An 18,960-nucleotide genomic window follows, 5' to 3' on the forward strand; every position below is an offset into this window, starting at 1 on the left:
GCAGAAGCAGGGAGCCCCAGAATGCTTTTCTCAGAGTGTGGAGGGGAAGGGTCAGTTCTCATCAGTGGCAAGGGGCACCTTCTTTCCAGCAGCCCCTGCTGGAGCCCTGTGTTCCCCCACAGGTGGTGAGCGGCTGCCTGCACGGTGAAGTGAGCGTGTGGGATGTCAAGACGGGCAAGAAGAAGATGGAGTTCTCTGTGACCAGTACTCAGCCCATGGAGCTGACGGCCATGGCCCTGGACGAGTCAGGGCGATGTCTGCTCACGGGTCTTCGAGATGGCACCATGATGATGTGGAACCACAGCACTGGCGAATGCCTGCTAACCTTTCCCAACCCAGACCAAATGGAGGTCAGTCTGGCTTGGCTTCAAACCTGCAGGAGCCTTGAGTCCTCCTGCACACAGGGAGCAAGGCAAGAGTATGCACCTTTAGTGAAGCTCCCACAAATGCCAGGTGCTTGTGATCGTTAAACTATTGGCACATCACCAATGTCTTTGAACCTTGGACCACATATGACTCAGCGGCTCCTGTCCTCCCCACCCCTCCTTGCATCTAGAAATATTTGACAGGGTTGCAGAGACCATTTATGGATGGCTTAGAGCAAAGCCACATTGGTACTTGAGCCGCCTCCTCCTAGCCCCTATGATGTAATTCTTCAATGGGGAGCCAGGAGGAGAGGTATGCGTGCGTGCGTGCGTGCGTGCATGTGTGTGTGTGTGTGTGTGTGTATGTGTACTTAGCCCAGAAGCCAGGGTTTGAGACTTGGCTCATTCACTGGTTATTAGACTGTAGCCAGATCACTTATTTGTTTCCTAGTCATCTCTATAAAAGTGGGCATAGGTAGCTAACATATTCTATGATTTCCTCTAGGTTCCTTGAATTTTATGTTCTAGGTCCTTTAGGTTACATAATGGGATCCAAGAACTCTCTAAAAAATTGATGGTGGCATTAACTCTAGGAAATTCTCACATCATTGAGTTTTGTCTTCTTAGTACATTTAGGAAAGGCATGTTCTCCAAGGAGCTTTAAAGTTCTCTTTTGTTCATCTTCAACAGATTACCGGAATTGTCCATATGAGCAAAGGATTCTACATGTCAGGGTGGAATAAGAGAATCACCAGTTTCACGTGAGTAGCAGGTGTGCAGGGGGGAGGGATACAGCCACTGGGTGCCCTCACTTTATTTTCTGTATTCCTCCACTCAGAGCTCTCCCATACTTGGAAGGGCACACTGGACATGGGTGGTGGGAATGGCCATTGCTTGAGCTGCTCATCTATCCAGTCACTGATTTTATTCTAGGCTTTTTGCTAGGTGATGGGGATGACCATAACCAAGAATGATGGGGCCTCCAGGAGGAAATGTCTCAGTCTGTCTCAGCTATAACAAACTATCATAGACCGTGTAGCTTATATACAGCAGGATTTATGTCTCACAGTTCTGGAGGTTGGGAAGTCCATGACCAAGGAGCCATCAGTTTTAGTGACCGGTGACCCCTGTCCCCACCCCCTTCCTGAGTCATAGAAAGCTGTCCTCTTGCTTTAACCTTACCTGTGAGAGGGGCAAGGGAGCTCTCTGGGACTCTTTTTTTTTTGTTGTTTTTGGGTCCGGTCGTGGGGCCTGAACTCTGGGCCTGGGCGCTGTCCCTCAGCTCTTCAGCTCAAGGCTAGCGCTCTACCACTTGAGCCACAGCCCCACTTCTGGCGTTTTTCTTTTTGCTTCTGTGGTGCTGAGGAATGGAACCCAGGGCCTCAGGCATGCGAGGCAAGCGCTCTACCACTGAGCCACCTTCCCAGCCCCTCTGGGACACTTTTCTGAGGGCTCTAATCTCATTCATCAGGGGTCTTCCCTCATGAATACTTGCAAAGGCATTGCCTCCTAGTTCATTAGGGATTTAGATCGAATATAGGAATTCTGGGAGAATATAAAATTTGTCTATACATTCCGCATTGGGCTCCCCCAAATTCATGGCCACCTCATACCCAAGATACAGCCTTCTAGGCCTCAACCTCTTTTCAACAATCAGTCCCCTGGGCTAGCTGAGCTAGATGATCATCCCTGAGAAGCAAAATTCCAGTGTGTGGGGCCTGAGGGGCATGCTTCATAAGAGAGGCAGTTGCTCAGCCTCCACTCTGAAATCTACCTTCAGAGTCCATCTAAGTATCTGAATCAGATATGGATAAGACTCAGGAACCATTCTCCTGAGCAAATTGGCTGTCAGCTGTGAACCTGTGATACTAACTTGGTGAGTGCTCCTAAAATACAGCAGTGGGGCAGACATGGGATAGATCCTGAGCAGGACAAACCCCTCTGAGATCTTAAGACTGAAAAACTGTCCTCTTTGTCAGATGCTTTGCCCTGCAGTCCTCTGGGGAAGGAGATCCTGGTTTCCAGAACAGTGGGAAGCCAGCTAGGTAGGGGTGGGGTCATCAAGCCTTCAAAGCAAAGCTGCTTCTGTGGGTTTGGGTGGCCTTGCCCCTGCAATGGGTCTTGACATGGACTCCACGCTCTCTCAGGCTGTATTGCTGAGTCTGTACATAGCTCTGCCCATTGGAATCTAGGTGATGCCCTCTTGACTCTGCTGGGTGGAGCCCATGCTGTACTATGGCCAACAGGAGCTTAACTGGTGGAGGGGGTGGGCAGGGGAGTATCCATAGTTTAGAGTATGGAGAGAGCCTGTGAAGTGAGGTGGTGATGGGCAGTGTCTTCTTTGAAACCTCTCTGTTACAGAGAGACTGTTCTAATCTTTGACTTGCCTTCCAGGCCATCCTTCCATTGCTTTGGACAATAGCACGTGACTTTGTTGAAAAGGTTGATTTGTGTACTATCTATTTCCCCAATGGACAGTTTGGGTTACATTCTTTATGAGCTTACTCATTCCTTTCAACAAGGAAAGACTGAGAATTTCCCAAATCTTTGTGCTCTGCTTCCTTTTCTTTTTTACTTCTAGGGATTGAACCCAGGGAATTGTGCGTGCTTGGGACACCTATCATGCAGGAGCTATAACCCCAGCCTTACTTCCTCTTTGATGAACAATTTAATCTCTAATAAATCAGGCCATTCCTTCAATACTTTGCTTAGAAATTCCCTCAGCTAACTATCTCATTTCAGTGCTTGCAAGTTGTACCTGTCACTAAACACCAGAATTCAAACATGATTCAGCCAATCTCTTTGTCACTTTGAAAATGGGTGGCTTTCCTTCCAGTTTTTGGCACCAAGTTCCTGGTTTCCATCACAGTCTTCATTAGAGTGGTCTGTGCTGTCCTGCCTTCCCGGCAGTCTGTTCAGGATTACTTAGTTTGAGGCATGTGCTTCAAACTCTTCCAGCCTCTGCCCATTTCCCAGTTCCAAAATCATTTGGAAACATTTGATACAGGGGGTACCCTCACTTCTGGTACCACGTCATGCTGCTGTAATAGTCTGGTGAGGGCCTTCTTCCTCATGCATGGGCAGACTTCTTCAGGTAAAAGGGCGAGGGATCTCTATAATACACACATGAGGGCTTGTCCCTAGGACCCAGTCACATCCACAAGCCCTCAAATTGAGGGTGAAAAAAAACGAAATGTAGTCTCTATCAAGTGATGATAGACTTCATTATAAAGTATATGGAATGCTGTGTGTATGGGGAAGCAGAGGATTCTGTGGAATGGGTGGGTAGAAACCTGGCTTAGTGTTGGCAGAGGGAGGGCAGTCCGAGCAGCTCAGTTGAAGCTGTCATGGGTGAAGTCTGCCTGGAGAGGTGAGCAGGAGCAATGGCGAGGTAATAGGACACGTATCCAGGAGGTGGTGCCAACACAGGCCAGGTTCTTTCCTTTTCAGGGGACCTTTGTAAAGCCATCACTTCCTTTCCTCCTCATGCAGGCGTCTGAATGAGTGTAAATGAAGACTCACTCTGTCAGCTCCAAGGACAGAGCCTTAAGCAGGTGCTTAAGAAATGAGTCCAGGGGCTGGGAAGGTGGCTCAGTGGTAGAGCGCTTGCCTTGCATGCATGACGCCCTGGGTTTGATTCCTCAGTACCACAAAAGCAGAAAAAGCCAGAAGTGGTGCTGTGGCTCAAGTGGTAGAGCACTAGCCTTGAGCTGAAGAGCTGAGGAACAGTGCTCAGGCCCAGAGTTCAGGCCCCACAACTGACCAAAAACAACAACAACAACAAAAAAAACAAAACAAAAAATGAGGCCAAAGCTGGGTGCCAGTGGCTCATGCCTGTAGTCCTAGCTACTCAGGAGGTTGAGGTCTGAGGATCACAGTTCAAAGCCAGCCTGGGCAGTAAAGTACATGAGACTCTAATCTCCATTTACCAACTCAAAACCGGAAGTGGCGCTGTGGCTCAAGTGGGAGAGTACTAGCTTTGAGCTGAAGAGCTGAGGGACAGTGCCCAGACCCAGAGTTCAAGCCCCACGACCAACAAAAAAAAGAAAAAGAAAAGGAATGAGGCCAGTGGGGCAGGACTTGGAAGGATCGCTGAGTCCCCCTCTCCACCCTCCTGCCTCTGGCCATGTACACAGGTTCCACAAGACCAAATCATTGCTCATGTGCTACCAGTGGCAGACCTACCACAGCGAGGACATCCTGAGCATGGCCAAGTACCAGAACCAGTTCCTTGGGACCTCCTCCTACAACGGGGATATCCTTTTCTGGAACATCAATATAGCGGAGCCTATCTTGAGTTTCAATGCCTCCAAGAGCCCGTGGCCCTTGCAGCCCAAGAAGGTATGGTCCCAGCACACTGTGTCCAGTTACCCTCTCCCATTATCTTTGTCTTAGCTGGGGGCCAGAATCAGGGGTGGCAGCGAGTGCAGGGAGCACCCTGAGAGGTGGTAGAAACGTGTACCTATATAGAGGTTGGGAGCTAGGAGGGAAGATGACAGTTTCTGTGCTTATCTGTGTTGTACACATAAACAGAAGCACAGAGAGGTTAAGTACTTTGTGTAATGCCACACAGCTAAGAATGGGTTGATTCAAATTTAGGCAGCCTGATTCCAGCACCTTAAGTCCTGTCCTCTTTAAGAGATTACTCTTTTTTGTTGTTGTTGGTTTTGTGTGTGTGTGTGTGTGTGTGTGTGTGTGTGTGTGTGTGTGTGTGTGTGTGTGTGTGTGTGTGTGTGTGCACGCCTGCGCACGCACTCATGGTGCTAATCCTGGTGCTTGAACTCAGGGCCAGGTGCTGTCTGTGAGCTTTTTTGCTCAAGGCTAGTACTCTGCCTCTTGAGCCCAAACTTTTCTTCTGGCTTTTTGGTGATTAATTGGTGATAAAAAGTCTAATGGACTTTCCTGCTGAGCTGGCTTTGAACCTCAGTCTTCAGCTCTCAGCCTCCTGAGTAGCTAGGATTACAAGTGTGAGTCACTGGCATCCAGCTATGCTGGTCAGTGTCATAACTGTGACAAAACACCAAGCAGAACAGCTTAAGGGAGGAAAGATTTTGGCTCAGAGTTCCAGAGATTTCTGTCCACTGTGGAGAGAGAACCGCTGCCGTCATGACATCCCGGAAGCGGAGACAGTCAGTGTCGGTTCCAGCAGCTTTCCCTTTCCTCCTTTTTCTTTTTTCTGTTTTGGTCCAAGGCCAGAACTCAAACTTGGTTCCTGATGTTTTTGCTCATTAGCTAACACTCTGCCAACTGAGCCATGCCTCCAGGGTCCCCCTCCTTCCTCCTTTAACTCTGTTTTTATTTCCACAGGGCCCTTGGCCTGTTGGATGGTGCCATCAATTTTTGGGGAGAGGTCTTCCCCTCTTAGCCAATCCTTTCTTAGAAACAGCCTCACAGACAGCCAGAGGTGTGCTTTACTGTTCTCATAGATTTTATTCAACTCAACCAAGTTAACATTCAAGATTTATCACACCGTGTGTGTGTGTGTGTGTGTGTGTGTGTGTGTGCGCGCGCGTGCACGTGTGCACGTGCACTCGGGCCTGTACTGGAGTTTGAACTCGGCCTCATTTTCTTGATTGAACCTTGTTCGAGGTTGGTGCTCTATCACTCAAGTCATACCTCCACTTTCTTTTCTTTCTTTTTTTTTTTTTTAATTTTTTTTGGGTCTGGTCGTGGGCCTGAACTCTGGGCCTGGGCGCTGTCCCTCAGCTCTTCAGCTCAAGGCTAGCGCTCTACCACTTGAGCCACAGTGCCACTTTCGGCTTTTTTCTTTTTGCTTATGTGGTGCTGAGGAATCGAACCCAGGGCCTCATGCATGCAAGGCAAGCGCTCTACCACTGAGCCACCTTCCCAGCTCCACCTCCACTTTCTTTATGTTTTTGTTTTGGGTGGTTAATTGAAAAAAAGAGTCTCACGGACTTTGAACTGCCATGCTCAGATCTTTGCTTCTTGAGTAGCTAAGATTACAGACATGAGCCACCTGGCTCACACATACTTTCTTACTCATTGCTGTTAATCCATCCATTACTGCCCATATTCATCAGTTGTATAAGTAGGGACTTAGGGACTCTGTCCAATCTCTGAATTAGCATGTCATAGCCATTTAAAACTGGAAAAGATCTTAGGGACACTTCAGACACTGATTTTCCAAGTGTGTCAGTGCTGAGAGGGCTCTGGTAGGAGGTCCTTCCCCTAGGACTGCTCAGCTTTTTATCTGTTTTATGCTTTGGACTTTTCTAAGATTACAAACAACCATGAAAACATCTGGAAGCTGGTGCTGGTGCTCATACCTGAATCCTAATGACTCAGGAGGCTGAGATCTGAGGATTGCCATTATCTCCAGAAAACTGGAAATGGTACTGCGGCTCAAAATGATAGAGTGCTAGACTTGAGTGAAAAAACTAAGGGTCAGAGCCCAGGCCCTGAGTTCAAGCCTCCATGACTGATCGGGAGAGGGGTGAGGAAGAAGGATGGAGGGAGGCAAAGAGGGAGGAGGGAGGGAGAGAGGGAGAGAAAACATTTGGAAACCACAGTCCATTTTCCAGATGGGGAGATTTGGCTAGGGACTGCAAAAGGACTGGGGGGCTGCTCTCCCCCTACACAGGTGCAGGAACCTCTGGCTGAGGGCTTGGAGTCCAACGGAGACTTGAAGGAACAGAAGTGGGCGTATAGGCCCTTCTTGCAGGCCTCTGAAGCCAACTTCAAGACGCTGAGCAATGCCATCTTGAGGCAGAGCCTGACGTCGGCTCCCCCCGCGATGAGGCGAGATGAGCACAGGTCTGTGCTCCAGGTGAGAGTCCTGTGTGCTTGTTTTCTTGTCTGATTCACCTGTACCAGTCCATCCGGTCCAGCCGCTCACCTGTGGGCAGATAAAGGCACCAATTCTGAATCTTGAAACCGGACCCTGCTCCTGGCTCAGGAGGGAGCTGTTGGGCAGCCCAACTTAGGACAAGAAAGGCCCAGGTGCCACAGCGCACGTTCCTCTTCCATGCCATGCCTTTGGGATCAGAGTTATGCTGCAACCTTAAGACCTTTGAGATTGATGGAGGTGGAGAACATTCATTCCACTGGCTGTATCTGCCCTGCCAAGGCAACTGCAAGCGGAGCTTGAAATTCAATAAATCGAAGAGCTAATTCAAGAAATCTAGGCCCACAAATGATGTTATAAAGATCTAAATGGCAGAGAGAAAGGTTCTTTACCCCTGCTAAAGCAATGAGTGTTAGGCCCTTCTAGCATCACTTTTAACCAGCTGATCCCTTCTGGGACCAAGGGAGGGTCTTCCCTAAAGACAAAATGCAAGCCTCTGCCCTACAGAGCATGTGGCAGTGTTCTAAGGTCCAATGCCCCCCCAGATACCCGGCTGGGCTTTTCGCAGGGTAGGTTGTTATTAAGGGGGCTCTTTTCATGTTCTGCCTTTGACCTCTGTTGCCCTGGGAGGAGGAGGATGCCCTCCTAGTGACCTTCAAGCCTGTTTTTCTTTCCAGATACCTATGAGTACCTCCAGAATCCAGCTGACAAAGAAGTCCCATAGCAGATACATACCTTACACAGAGACTGAAAGGAAAAAAGGGGAATTCAAGACAAAGTTGATGATGCAGTCCAGCACATCAGTGGAGAAGGTAAGTGGTGCTCATCTGGGGCTGGGAAAAGCAGTGCTGGGATGCCTGGCTGAAAAGTCCAGCCGACGCCCCCAGTGCCAGGGACAGGGCTGCTGTGTCTCAGGAGAGTTCCTCAGGACCAGGCCATGGGTGCACAGACAGGTGGGATTGTGGCTGGGAGATGGTTTGGTAGGGGGGAGTGGGAGTGGGGGTGGTGGGAATGTTGGAGAATCAGCTGTTAGATGACCTCCATCTACCTGGGTGTGAAGCAGGGTTGTTCATCTGTTCTCAGCTCTCAACCCCACACCCCCATGCCTTTCCCCTCTCTGACTCTGGCCCTGCCTCTCTGTGACCTTCTTCCTTCTCCAGGAAATCTCTATCCTATATCCTAATTGTGTTAGAGGGGAGCAGGCCTGCCACAGCACCCAGTTCCAGAGGTTAGGGACTTCACAAGGGACACTTCTAGGAGCTGTTCTAGTGGAGCACTGTGAGAGGCTCATTCTGCCTTCCATTTTCTGAATGCTCTGACTTTTTTTTTTGGGTCACTTATGGGGCTTGAGTTTGAGACCTGGGCAATGTCCCTGAGTTCTTTTGATCAAGGCTAGTGCTCTACCACTCTGAGTCACAGCGCCTCTTCTAGTTTTCTGGTGGTTAATTGGAGATTAGGAGTCTCATGGACTTTCCTGCCTGGGCTGGCTTTGCACTGTGATCCTCAGATCTTAGCCACTTGCATAGTTAGGATTACAGGCATGAGCCCTGATACCCAACTATATCCAGCTTTTATTGGTTGAGATGAGAGTCTCATGAGCCTGTTGTCCAAGCTGGTCTTAAACTGCAATTTTCCCAGTCTCTGGCTCTTGAATAGCTGGGATTACAGGCAGGAGCTTCTGCATCTGGCTCTCCCTCCCCCAGCCTGATTTTTTTTTTTAAATACTGGTCAAACTCATTTTTTTTTTTTTTTTTTTTTTTTTGCCAGTCCTGGTGCTTGAACTCAGGGCCTGGGCACTGTCCCTGAGCTTCTTTTGTCAAGGATAGTGCTCTATCACTTGAGCCACAGCGCCACTTATGGCTTTTTCTGCTTATGTGGTGCTGAGGAATAGAACCCGGCTCCTCATGCATGCAAAGCAAGCACTGTACCACTGAGCCACTTTCACAGCCCTGGTTAAACTAAGTTTATTGGAACCCCAGCTTTTTAAAAATTTAGGTAGAGGCTGGACATTGGTGGCTCATGTCTGTAATTCTAGCTACTTGGGAGCTGATATCTGAGGACCATGGTTCAAAAGCCAGCTCAGGCAGAAAAGTCCATGTGATTTTTATCTCCAACTAAACAGCAAAAAGTCAGAGGTGGAGGTATGGCTCAGGTGGCAGAGCACCAGTTTTAAGTAAAAAGACAAACAAGAGCATGAAGCCCTGAATTCAAGCCCTAGTATTGGCATGTCTGCATGTGTGCTATCTCTCTCTGTCTCTCTGTCTCTCTGTCTCTCTCTCTCTCTTACACACACACACACACTCTTAAGTATTATGGGTCCCCCAACCCATTTCAGTCTAATGATAATATAAGCAACAGTTAATATTTACTGAGCTCTTAGTATCTCTTAGGCAGTGAATTTAATTATTTACACATACTGTTTTTATTTTATCAGTTAAAACAGCCTCAGGAATTATATACTACTATTTTTCCCCATAATAATTTGTGGATGGGAAGGGAAAAAACAAATCGTTTAAATAGGGATACAGGCTGACCCATTGCAACAATGAGATGTACAAGTTGTTACGTCGAAAAACGAACTTTACAACTTTGGCCTGGGATGGGGTGGGGAGTGGGGGTGGGTTGGTGGGGGGGGTGGGAGATGGGAAGGGATGGGAAGGGGAAACAAAGGAAGAGGCAACAATGCTTGATAAGAAATGTACTCATTATCTTGCCCATGTAATTGTAACCCCTCTGTACGGTATTTTCACAAAAAAAAAAAAAAAAAAAGAAACATTTTCAAAGTTGGGTATGGTGGTGCATGCTTATAATTCTAGCACTCAAAAGGCTGAAGCAGGAAGATCAATAGGTCAAGACTAGCCCAAGGCTATGCATTGTAGACCAGCCTGGGCTACTTACTGAGACCCTGTCTCAAAACACAAGAAGGCTTGGGATGTGGCTCAAGCCCTGCTAATCTGGCCCCATCTCTTCCCACAGATAATCTTCCTGCAGACCAGATCTCGCCTGCCTCACACAGCTGCCCTGCTGAGCAGCTGCGTCAATGGCTACATCTATGCCTGGTCCATCCATGGGAGTGGAGGCCTGATGGGGAAGTTCCCCGTGGACTCAGATAATAGTGGGAGTGTCATTGTGAGCACCATGGCCACTGACGAGGATGACTGCATCCTCATCACAGGGGACTGTAAAGGAAAAATCCGGGTGAGGAGGAATGGGCAGCTGGCTGGAGAGATGGGCCAGCCAAGCTTCCGGCAACCTCTGTGGCCCTGCTGGACCCCCTCCTTCTGGGTTCTGGCTGCTTTGTGAAAGGGTGGGGAGTAGTTGGTAACTGAGGAGGCCTCTCCTGCTCTGGCATGTCGAGTGAAGTGAACACAGTTCCTCCAAGAAATCCTCCTTCCTCTGGGGAGTCCTGTAGGCTTCTGCTGACTGCTCCCTTGCCCCCCAGCCATGTTTTGTCTGGGCTCAGCTGTCTCAGGGGCTGAGTTTGCGCGCCATATGAGACATGAGGTGGAAGTGCCTGTCATCTACTCTGCTAACCAAGGGTCAGGTTTAGAAGACTCTCAGATCCCAGGTTCTATTTGCGTCAGAGGTAGGAGTAAGAACTGTTCCTCACATGAAGAGGAATGGTCCAGGGGGCGGGATGGGGAAGGGCACAGCGTGAGCTGAGGCCAGGCCAAAGGGTGCTAGGCCACTAACCTCCCTCCCCCCACTTTATGCCTAGATCTGGGATATCAAGGATTACTGCATATTTGTTGGGCATCCCTCAACTCCACACAGTGTCAAATACTCCAATGAAATACAGAACAAGTTCCGGGACTTAATGCTTAGCCCCCAGATCAGCACCCCGTACTACGTTCCCCTCAAGGAGAAGGAGGTAGGAAGGTTGTTTTGGAGCTGCTCAGAAAAGTGCTTTGGGTCCTACCAAGGATCTGGAACTACTTCACTGTGATTATGACTCTTTCTTGCTTTCTCTTTATGTTCTTTTTTGGCTTATTTGGAAAAAAATCTCTCAATCAGAAGTCATCATTAGGGTCGGGAATGTGGCTTAGTGATAGAGTGCTTGCATGCATGAAGCCTTGGGTTCAATTCTTCACTATTACATACACAGAAAAAGCTGGACGTGGTACTGTGGCTCAATGGTAGAGCACTAACCTTGAGCAAAAGAAGCTCAGGGACAGCACCCAGGCCCTGAATTTAAGCCCCAGGACTGGCAATGACAACAACAACAACAAAAACCCCCAGAAGTTAGGGGCTGGGAGGTGGCTCAGTGGTAGTGTGCTTGCCTTCATGCATGAGGCCTGGGTTCGATTCCTCAGTACCACATAAGCAAAAAGGAAAAAGCCAGAAGTGGTGCTGTGGCTCAAGTGGTAGAGTGCTAGCCTTGAGCTGAAATGCTGAGGGACACCCCCAGGTACAGAGTTCAAGCCCCACGACAGACAAAACAAAAACAAAAAGCAACAACAACAAAAACCCCTGAAGTCGTCATTAGTCAGCAACACACACACACACACACACACACACACACACACACACACGCACGCGCACACACGCGCGCCATACTCCCTTTCCATGTGCTTTGATTTTTTCTGTGAGAACTCTAGAGTCATGAGTCTTTTAAACAAGAGTAATGGAGCTGGGCACTGGTGGCTGGTACCTGTAATCCCACCTACTCAGGAAGCTGAGATCTGAAGATCCCAGACTGAAGCCAGTCCATGAGACTCTTATCTCCAGTTAGCCAGTAAAAAACTGTAAGTTGTGAGACCAAAAGAGGGTAGTCTTAGGAGAGAATCACAAAAGTATAATGCCTAAGCACGTCGTCATATTTATATAAAATAATATGCATACTGAACCACACTTCAAAGATATGGAAACAAAAGACTTGTTTCAATTTTTTTTTTGGGGGGGGGTCTGGTCGTGGGGCCTGAACTCTGGGTCTGGGCGCTGTCCCTCAGCTCTTCAGCTCAAGGCTAGCGCTCTACCACTTGAACCACAGCGCCACTTCCAGCTTTTTTTTTCTGCTTATGTGGTGCTGAGGAATCAAACCCAGGGCCTCATGCATGCAAGGCAAGCACTCTACCACTGAGCCACCTTCCCAGCCCCTGTTTTTCTTTTTCTGATGATTCTGTATTCTTTACCTTATATACAGTATATTCATGCGCATGCCTGTGGGAGAGTGGGGGGCACAGAATCCAAGGAAAAAGGTGAAAAAGTGCAGCTCTAGAGTGCACTGGACATTGATGAAAGTGAACTATACAACTGGTGGGTAGAGATGGGAGGAGGGAATGAGAGAATGAGGGAACAGATGACACTGTATGAAAGGAAATGTACTTATTACATGAGGCATGTAAATGTAAACCCTCTGAATATCACCTCTATAATAACAATAAAGTATATTAAAAAATCCAGAAGTAGAGCTAGCCTTGAGCAAAAAGGCTCAGGGACAGCACCCAGGACCCGAATTCAAATCCCAAATACTGGCATACACAAAATAATGAATAGAAATGTTTATATGGTTCAGGACCCCTTGCTGCTTGCCAGATGCTTGATAAAACGGAGCACCTCTTCACTGGCTCCTCAGAAAACCAGTCTAACGCAACTCACTGTGTTTGATAGGGACAGACGGGTTAAGGGCAGCCAGCAAGAAGCTGTGTGTGTGTCTAGTAAGCAATCAGGAAACAAATGATTTCAAAGGCCAGGTACCACGCCTGCAGAATTCAAGATAATGATTGTATTTTCTCCTAACAGCTTGTCAGTTATCCCAGTGCTATGAGTTGTGCTTTGTGAACATTTGGGTTGGTTTCTGAGTTGTCCATTGTTTTTCATTGTTCTGCTTACAGAACAATGTAAGCAGATTATTATTCTGACTTATTATTATTATTATTATTCTGACTTACTTAACTATTGTAGAAGTGTCCCTTTCTTAATCTTGCTTTATTTCAAAATTGTCCTGGTCATTTTTACTCATCTGTCAGTTAAATAAACTTAATTGCTCACAGTGCAATGTGAAATATGACCCCCTTCACTCAGCTTATTCTCTGAATGCCTAGTGAAAACTTGAGGAGACCTGAGCTCTACTCAGAGACCCATCAATCTCTGGCTCTGTGGCCTTAGACTGATTTCTGATCCCCTCACTTTCATTTCTCAACCCTGTAAGACACAGAGACTCCTTATCCTATAAGGTCAGGATCAACTCTATCAATTGAATGGAGGCACTGATAAGTAACATGTAAATTTTGTTGTTGTTTGTGGTACTGGGGCATGTACCTAGGGCCTTGTTCTTGCCAGGCAAGTTCTCTTGCCAGGCAAGTTCTCCCCTTGAGCCACCCCCTCCCCCGCCCCCCAGCCTATAGATGCTTTTTTAGTAGTTTTACCAAAGAGTCCAGTAAGGGACCTCTCAAAGGTCAGCATCAAGTTAATGTGGAATGCGCCTAGAACTAGAAAACCCATCCATGTCCCAGAACCCTTTCTCTGGGTGCCTACCAGTGCATCTGTGTGTGATGGTCTTGGTGTAAGTTTTCCTGTCCTGTCCCCTCTAGGTTGTGGAGGGCCAGAGCATTTCCCTGGTTCCCCCTAAGCTCCTGATTACATGGAAGGGCCATTCGGACAACGTGACAGATGTCATGTATGTAGACAGCTTCCAGCTGGTGATCAGTGCTGGCCAGGACTGCAACGTCAAGGCTTGGAAACTCTCTGGTGATGCCGTCGGTATGGGTCCAGTGAAGTCTACCTGTCCCCCATGCCTTTCTTGCTCCTGTCCGTAACAGATCACAAGCTGACAGGAACCTTATTTCCCATAGGAATGACTTTAAAGTGCCTTTGCTTAAATTACTGGATGTAAGTCTGTCCAATTGTCCGTTCAGCCCTGTGTCCATTTATTATCAACTGCCCATCCACCCTTCCTCTACCCACCAACATGTCTACCTTTGCATATTTTTGAAAATCTATATTTGATGAGGTCTGTTCTTTCTCTATTTCTTCTTTTTCTCCTCCTCTTCCTCTTTCTTCTTCTTCTTCTTTATTTGGGGGGGTGGGTCTGGTCGTGGGGCCTGAACTCTGGGCCTGAGCATTGTCCCTCAGCTCTTTAGCTCAAGGCTAGTGCTTTACCACTTGAGCCACAGTGCCACTTCCGGCTTTTCTCTTTTTGCTTATGTGGTGCTGAGGAATCGAATCCAGGGCCTCATGCGTGCAAGGCAAGCGCTCTACCACTGAGCCACCTTCCCAGCTCTCTTTCTTCTTCTTTACCTCCTCCTCCTCCTCCTCCTCCTCCTCCTCCTCCTCCTCCTCCTCCTCCTTCTCTTCTTCTTCTTCTTCTTCTTCTTTCTTCTTCTTCGTCTTCTTCTTCTTCTTCGTCTTCTTCTTCTTCTTCGTCTTCTTCTTCTTCTTCTTCGTCTTCTTCTTCCTCTCTCTCTCTCTCTCTCTCTCTCTCTCTTTGGTTAGTTATGGGGATAGAATTCAGGGCCTGGGTGCTGTCCTTGAGCTTTTTCACTCAAGGTTAATACTCTACCACTTTGAGCCACAACTCACTTATGGTGGTTAATTGGAGATAAGAGTCTCATGGACTTTCCTGCCTGGACTTGCTTTGAGATGCAATCCTCATATCTCAGCCTCCTGAATAGATAGGATTACAGGTATGAGCCACCAGCACTCAACAATTATATACTCTTAAATAGGGGATCTCTAGATCTTTTTCAACTCTTGTGACTGAAATCTTACCCATGAGCAGCAACTCTTATTTCTCAGCCCCTGGCCACTCCCATTTTACTTTGTGCTTCTGATAGTGAGTTGAGGACCCTGTGAAACTCAGTGTGCCATGCTGGCTGCATGGCTGGCAGGTACTCTGCTGCTTTTTTTTCATTCTTTCTAGTAGTTCCTTCCCATCTGAACCAAGCTGAAGTCCAGGAATTCCCCAAGAAGAAAGCAGCTCCCAGGCCTGCTGCCTCTTGAAAAGCCTTCCCTTTCTGTAATTTTAGTGCATGTAGCTCTCTGATGACTTTTCAAAAATTGGGCTTTGTACCATGTCTGGTTCATTGCATTTTTACAATTCTGAAGCAGGAAAATGGCTTACCATGTCTTGCCCTGCCCAAAAATAGGACTCCCATTTTTTTTTTTTTTTTACCCTTACTACAGCTCATCTCAACATCTGCCCCATCTGACATGCATGGGCCCTGGTCTTTTTTTTTTTTTTTTGTGGGTTGTGGGCCTTGAACTCTGGGCTGGGTGCTGTCCCTCAGCTCTTCAGTGCAAGGGAAGCTCTCTACCACTTGAGCCACAGCGCCACTTCTGGTTTTCTGGTGATTTATTGGAGATAAGAGTCTCACAGCCTTTCCTGGCTGGGTCAGGCTTTGAACCATGATCCTCAGATCTGAATCTCCTGATTACAGGGGTGAACCACCAGTGCCCCACCTTCCCCCCCCCCCCCCCGCATTTTATACCATGCTTTCCATTTTATACCATTGCCATGGTTTTCTTCCCTTTTTTAATTTCTAAGTTTTTCTTTTTTTTTTGGTTTTCTTCCCCTTAACCACACGTGGGGCAGGGTACTTCAGGTTGGAGCTCCAAGTATATAAGAGGGCTGCTAGTGGTGGGTTCCTCCAAGCATTTGTTGAGTGCCCAGAATATTTCCTTCCCATGGTGGATACTGGACAGTTGGGTGAATGCCTGGGGGGAGGGGGTCAACCACTCTCTGACTGACTGTTGGGGTAGAGGAGAAGGGCAGTGGGTTGAGAAGCCTCTGAGCAAGGACTGATGGAATTACAGGGACATTTGGCCTGAATGTTTGGAAGAGACTACAGGATGCCGCAGTGGACAGTGGTTACAAACAAGCTGAAAACTCAGAGGAGGAAGACATCATAGACAGCGTTTCTAAGGCCCCCCAGCTGGATCTGCAGTGAGTCCCAGCCCACTGGGCTCCTCTGGCCCCAGCAAGGCCCCTGGGAGCCTTGCCCCTCCTTGGGTTGGGCAGTGCCAAACATGGTTAGCTTTCAGAAAGCCAGTGCCTGGGGACCTGCAGTTCATTCACAGTGGCTGTTGTGACCCGAGAGCCTGAGATTCTGAGGTTGGGGGATGTTTAGATAGTCCATTGGGGAGGTCCCTGGAAAGACAAAGGAGTACCAGGCTCCTTGCAGGCCAGTAGAGGGAGTGGGAAGAGCAGCAGAGCTTGCAGGACCAGCTGCATCTGGACGTGTTAGCCTTAGTAAGCCTTGCACACTGATAGTTTCTAGCAGAGCAATGGAGACACAGGAAAGGGCAGGGCCAGGCCCAGGAGAGGGATACTCCTCTCAGGGTTCCTGGGAGACCCCCACCTTGTTTAGTAGGAAGAGTGTTTTGTGAAGGAAAGCCTCTTGTAGAAGGGATCTATATGAGGCCCTGGCATATCAACGGCGGGAGCAGGCGGTACTGATGGACCTTCTGAACCAGAGGCCTGAAAAGGAGGCTGAGGCATGGGCCAAGCTGCAGAAGATGGCTGTGACATCACCGTGGCCTAGAGAGCACTCCCCGCAAGACATCGAGGAGAGCTGGAACAAGTGGGAGTCTCATGGCAAGCAGGTGCAGTAGGCAGGAAGCTAGGGTGTTTGTGCATGTGTATATGTGTGCACACGGGTGTGCTTGCAAGTGCATGTGCAGGCATGACACTAGTTTCAGCCTTCCCTCTCCCCCATGACCCTGCAGCTGAGTGAAGTCTTGGGAGCATTCTACAAGCCCAAGGAGCACTCTCGGACCAGTAGATTCCTGACCACCAGTGTGAATTACAGCTTCATGAAGCAGCAGGTGAGGCCGCTCCCTGAGACCCAAGGGCTGTCGAGGCCAGAGGACCCAGTCTTGTGCAGTTAGCACTCCAGCGGGAGTGATGCGGTCACTTGTCTTCTGTTCTGTATGAGGCTAGCTTGGCTGGTGTGTTTGCCATGGTCCTGGTTGAAGTTTTGTCCCTGAAGACAGAGGGCCCAAGGCCTTAGGGGAGGAGGTCCTCCTTGGACCTGGGCCCACTCTGCAACCTTCAAAATACCACAGTAGCTTGTATCTACCCTTGAGTGCTATTTGCTGCCTATGTCCCCACCACTGTGGGTGCTCAAGGGCAGACACACAGGAAGGTGCCAGGCACACAGGAAGGGATGGAGTACCTGGAAGGGGTGGCTCTTTGTGGGAAGAGAAAAAAGGCGTGGGTACATCCCAGCCTTTCCCTCCTTGTCTGCCATAGGGCAAGACAAGAACCCCCCTCTATGTGATAGGAGAATAATGAAAGTCACATCCCTGAAGGGCTTTTCTCCCCATGCTGTACCTCTGCCCCTGGCCTGGAGGGGGCTCCCAACCCAGCTTTGCAGTGCCAATAGGAGAGGCGGAGTATGTCCTCTGAGGTCCTCTGCACCAGGGCTCTGCTTTGGGTTCAGCTTGTAGCCTGGTTCTAAGAAGGGCACAGTTCTGGTGCCAGGGCCTGCCTTTCAGGGTTGCTATGGCCACTCAGAAGCGTGTTGGGGGGCGGGCTGAGATGGCCCTGACTTCCTTGGTCGTTGATCATCACAGTAGGCTCTTCCTCTCTGCAAGCCTCTCTTGGTCCTGAGTACCCTCAGCTCCAGCAGGTGCCCCCCTGCCGCCTTGCTCTACCCCCCTAGATCTCACCTCCGATCTACCACAGCCTATACTTCAACGAGCTGGAGCCCACCCAGCAGCTTCCTAACGTTAACTTACTAACGTTCAAGATCCCAGAGCTGCAGGTCCAGCGTATCGTCCACTGGGAGGATGAGTCTACCCCGAAGCAGCCGCCGCCAGTCCTTCCCTCTCCTCTGTGCCCCCTGCCGCCTCGGCATCAGAGCTGTTGGACTCCATGTTTGCCTCACTGAAGCCTCAGGCTTCTATCTCCTCTCTGTAGCCCCATTCAGCTACCACAGCCCACTCCTGCCTCTCACTCCCATCTGAGTGCTCTGAGTCCATTCAGTAGAGGCCAGAGACCCTCATGCTCACAAAGCAGGGCTTTTGCACCCTATCCTGAGCTACCCCTCTCTCCAGTCCTCTAGCGGAGCACCCGGGCCCATGGGGTCTTAAACATCCTGGGCTCACACCTGGCAAGGCCCAGAGGAGGTGGACCTTTCCTGGCAGCTCTCGTGCTACCTCTCTGGAAGTCGTCTCTCTAGCTCTCTTCTCTCTGACTCTGGACAGAGTCCTGGAGAAAAAAATAAAATTTCTTGAATATCAGAGTTGTGCAGATGAAGCGGTTGGGCTGTGTCCCTCACTCTCTAAGATCCCAGTGGACCTCTTGAGTTAGGTCCTGTTCCCTGGCAAGGCCCTGGGAAGACCCAGAGACCAGTCTGTCCCCAGGATACCTGGGTATGCTGGCTGGCAGGTGACAGGCTGACTCCTGGGGACAGGGGCTCTGTGGTGGAGAGGCAGGTAGTCACATACTGTGGAAGCTAGATGGCCCAGACACTTGGTCCAGCCTCTCAGAAGACAGGCCCAGTAGCCATCTAGTGGTAGCCATGGCTGTTTGGCCCCTGTGTTTTAAACTGCTCTGTGCCTGGACAGGAGTGGTATGGTGGGTGGGGCAGGGGAGGAGGGATATTGGAGCAGCACCTCACCTGGCTCTGCAGACTTTCTCTGGCCAGAAGCATCTGGCTAGGCCAGAGTCCTCAGCAGGTCAACCCTGTCCTGGGGCCCATGGAAACTCCTGGACACAGAAAATGCCATTCAGAGGTCACGAAGCGTCAGGCCTACCACTCTAAACCACTCACCTCATGCCCTTTCTTCCAGGTTTAGTGCCCATGGCCAGGGCACAGTCTATGACATTGGATAGAACAAAGCCTT

The 18,960-nt window shown here is 49.2% G+C and overlaps 1 protein-coding gene across 1 annotated transcript in view; it reads left to right on the forward strand.

The window, feature by feature from the left end:
• Efcab8 (EF-hand calcium binding domain 8) overlaps positions 1-18,100 on the forward strand; it is a 47,309-nt gene extending 29,209 nt beyond the window's left edge. The window contains 13 exon segments of the mRNA XM_042694642.1: positions 123-350; positions 1,056-1,126; positions 4,502-4,706; positions 6,967-7,152; positions 7,848-7,982; positions 10,147-10,368; positions 10,889-11,041; positions 13,704-13,872; positions 15,925-16,054; positions 16,500-16,713; positions 16,837-16,935; positions 17,775-17,915; positions 17,918-18,100. Coding sequence (XP_042550576.1) covers positions 123-350; positions 1,056-1,126; positions 4,502-4,706; positions 6,967-7,152; positions 7,848-7,982; positions 10,147-10,368; positions 10,889-11,041; positions 13,704-13,872; positions 15,925-16,054; positions 16,500-16,713; positions 16,837-16,935; positions 17,775-17,915; positions 17,918-18,100 — 2,136 coding nt within the window.
• The last annotated feature ends 860 nt before the right edge of the window (positions 18,101-18,960 follow it).

The sequence above is a fragment of the Dipodomys spectabilis genome, unplaced genomic scaffold (assembly GCF_019054845.1).
Source record: "Dipodomys spectabilis isolate Male_0828 unplaced genomic scaffold, ASM1905484v1 ptg000175l, whole genome shotgun sequence".
NCBI lineage: Eukaryota > Metazoa > Chordata > Mammalia > Rodentia > Heteromyidae > Dipodomys > Dipodomys spectabilis.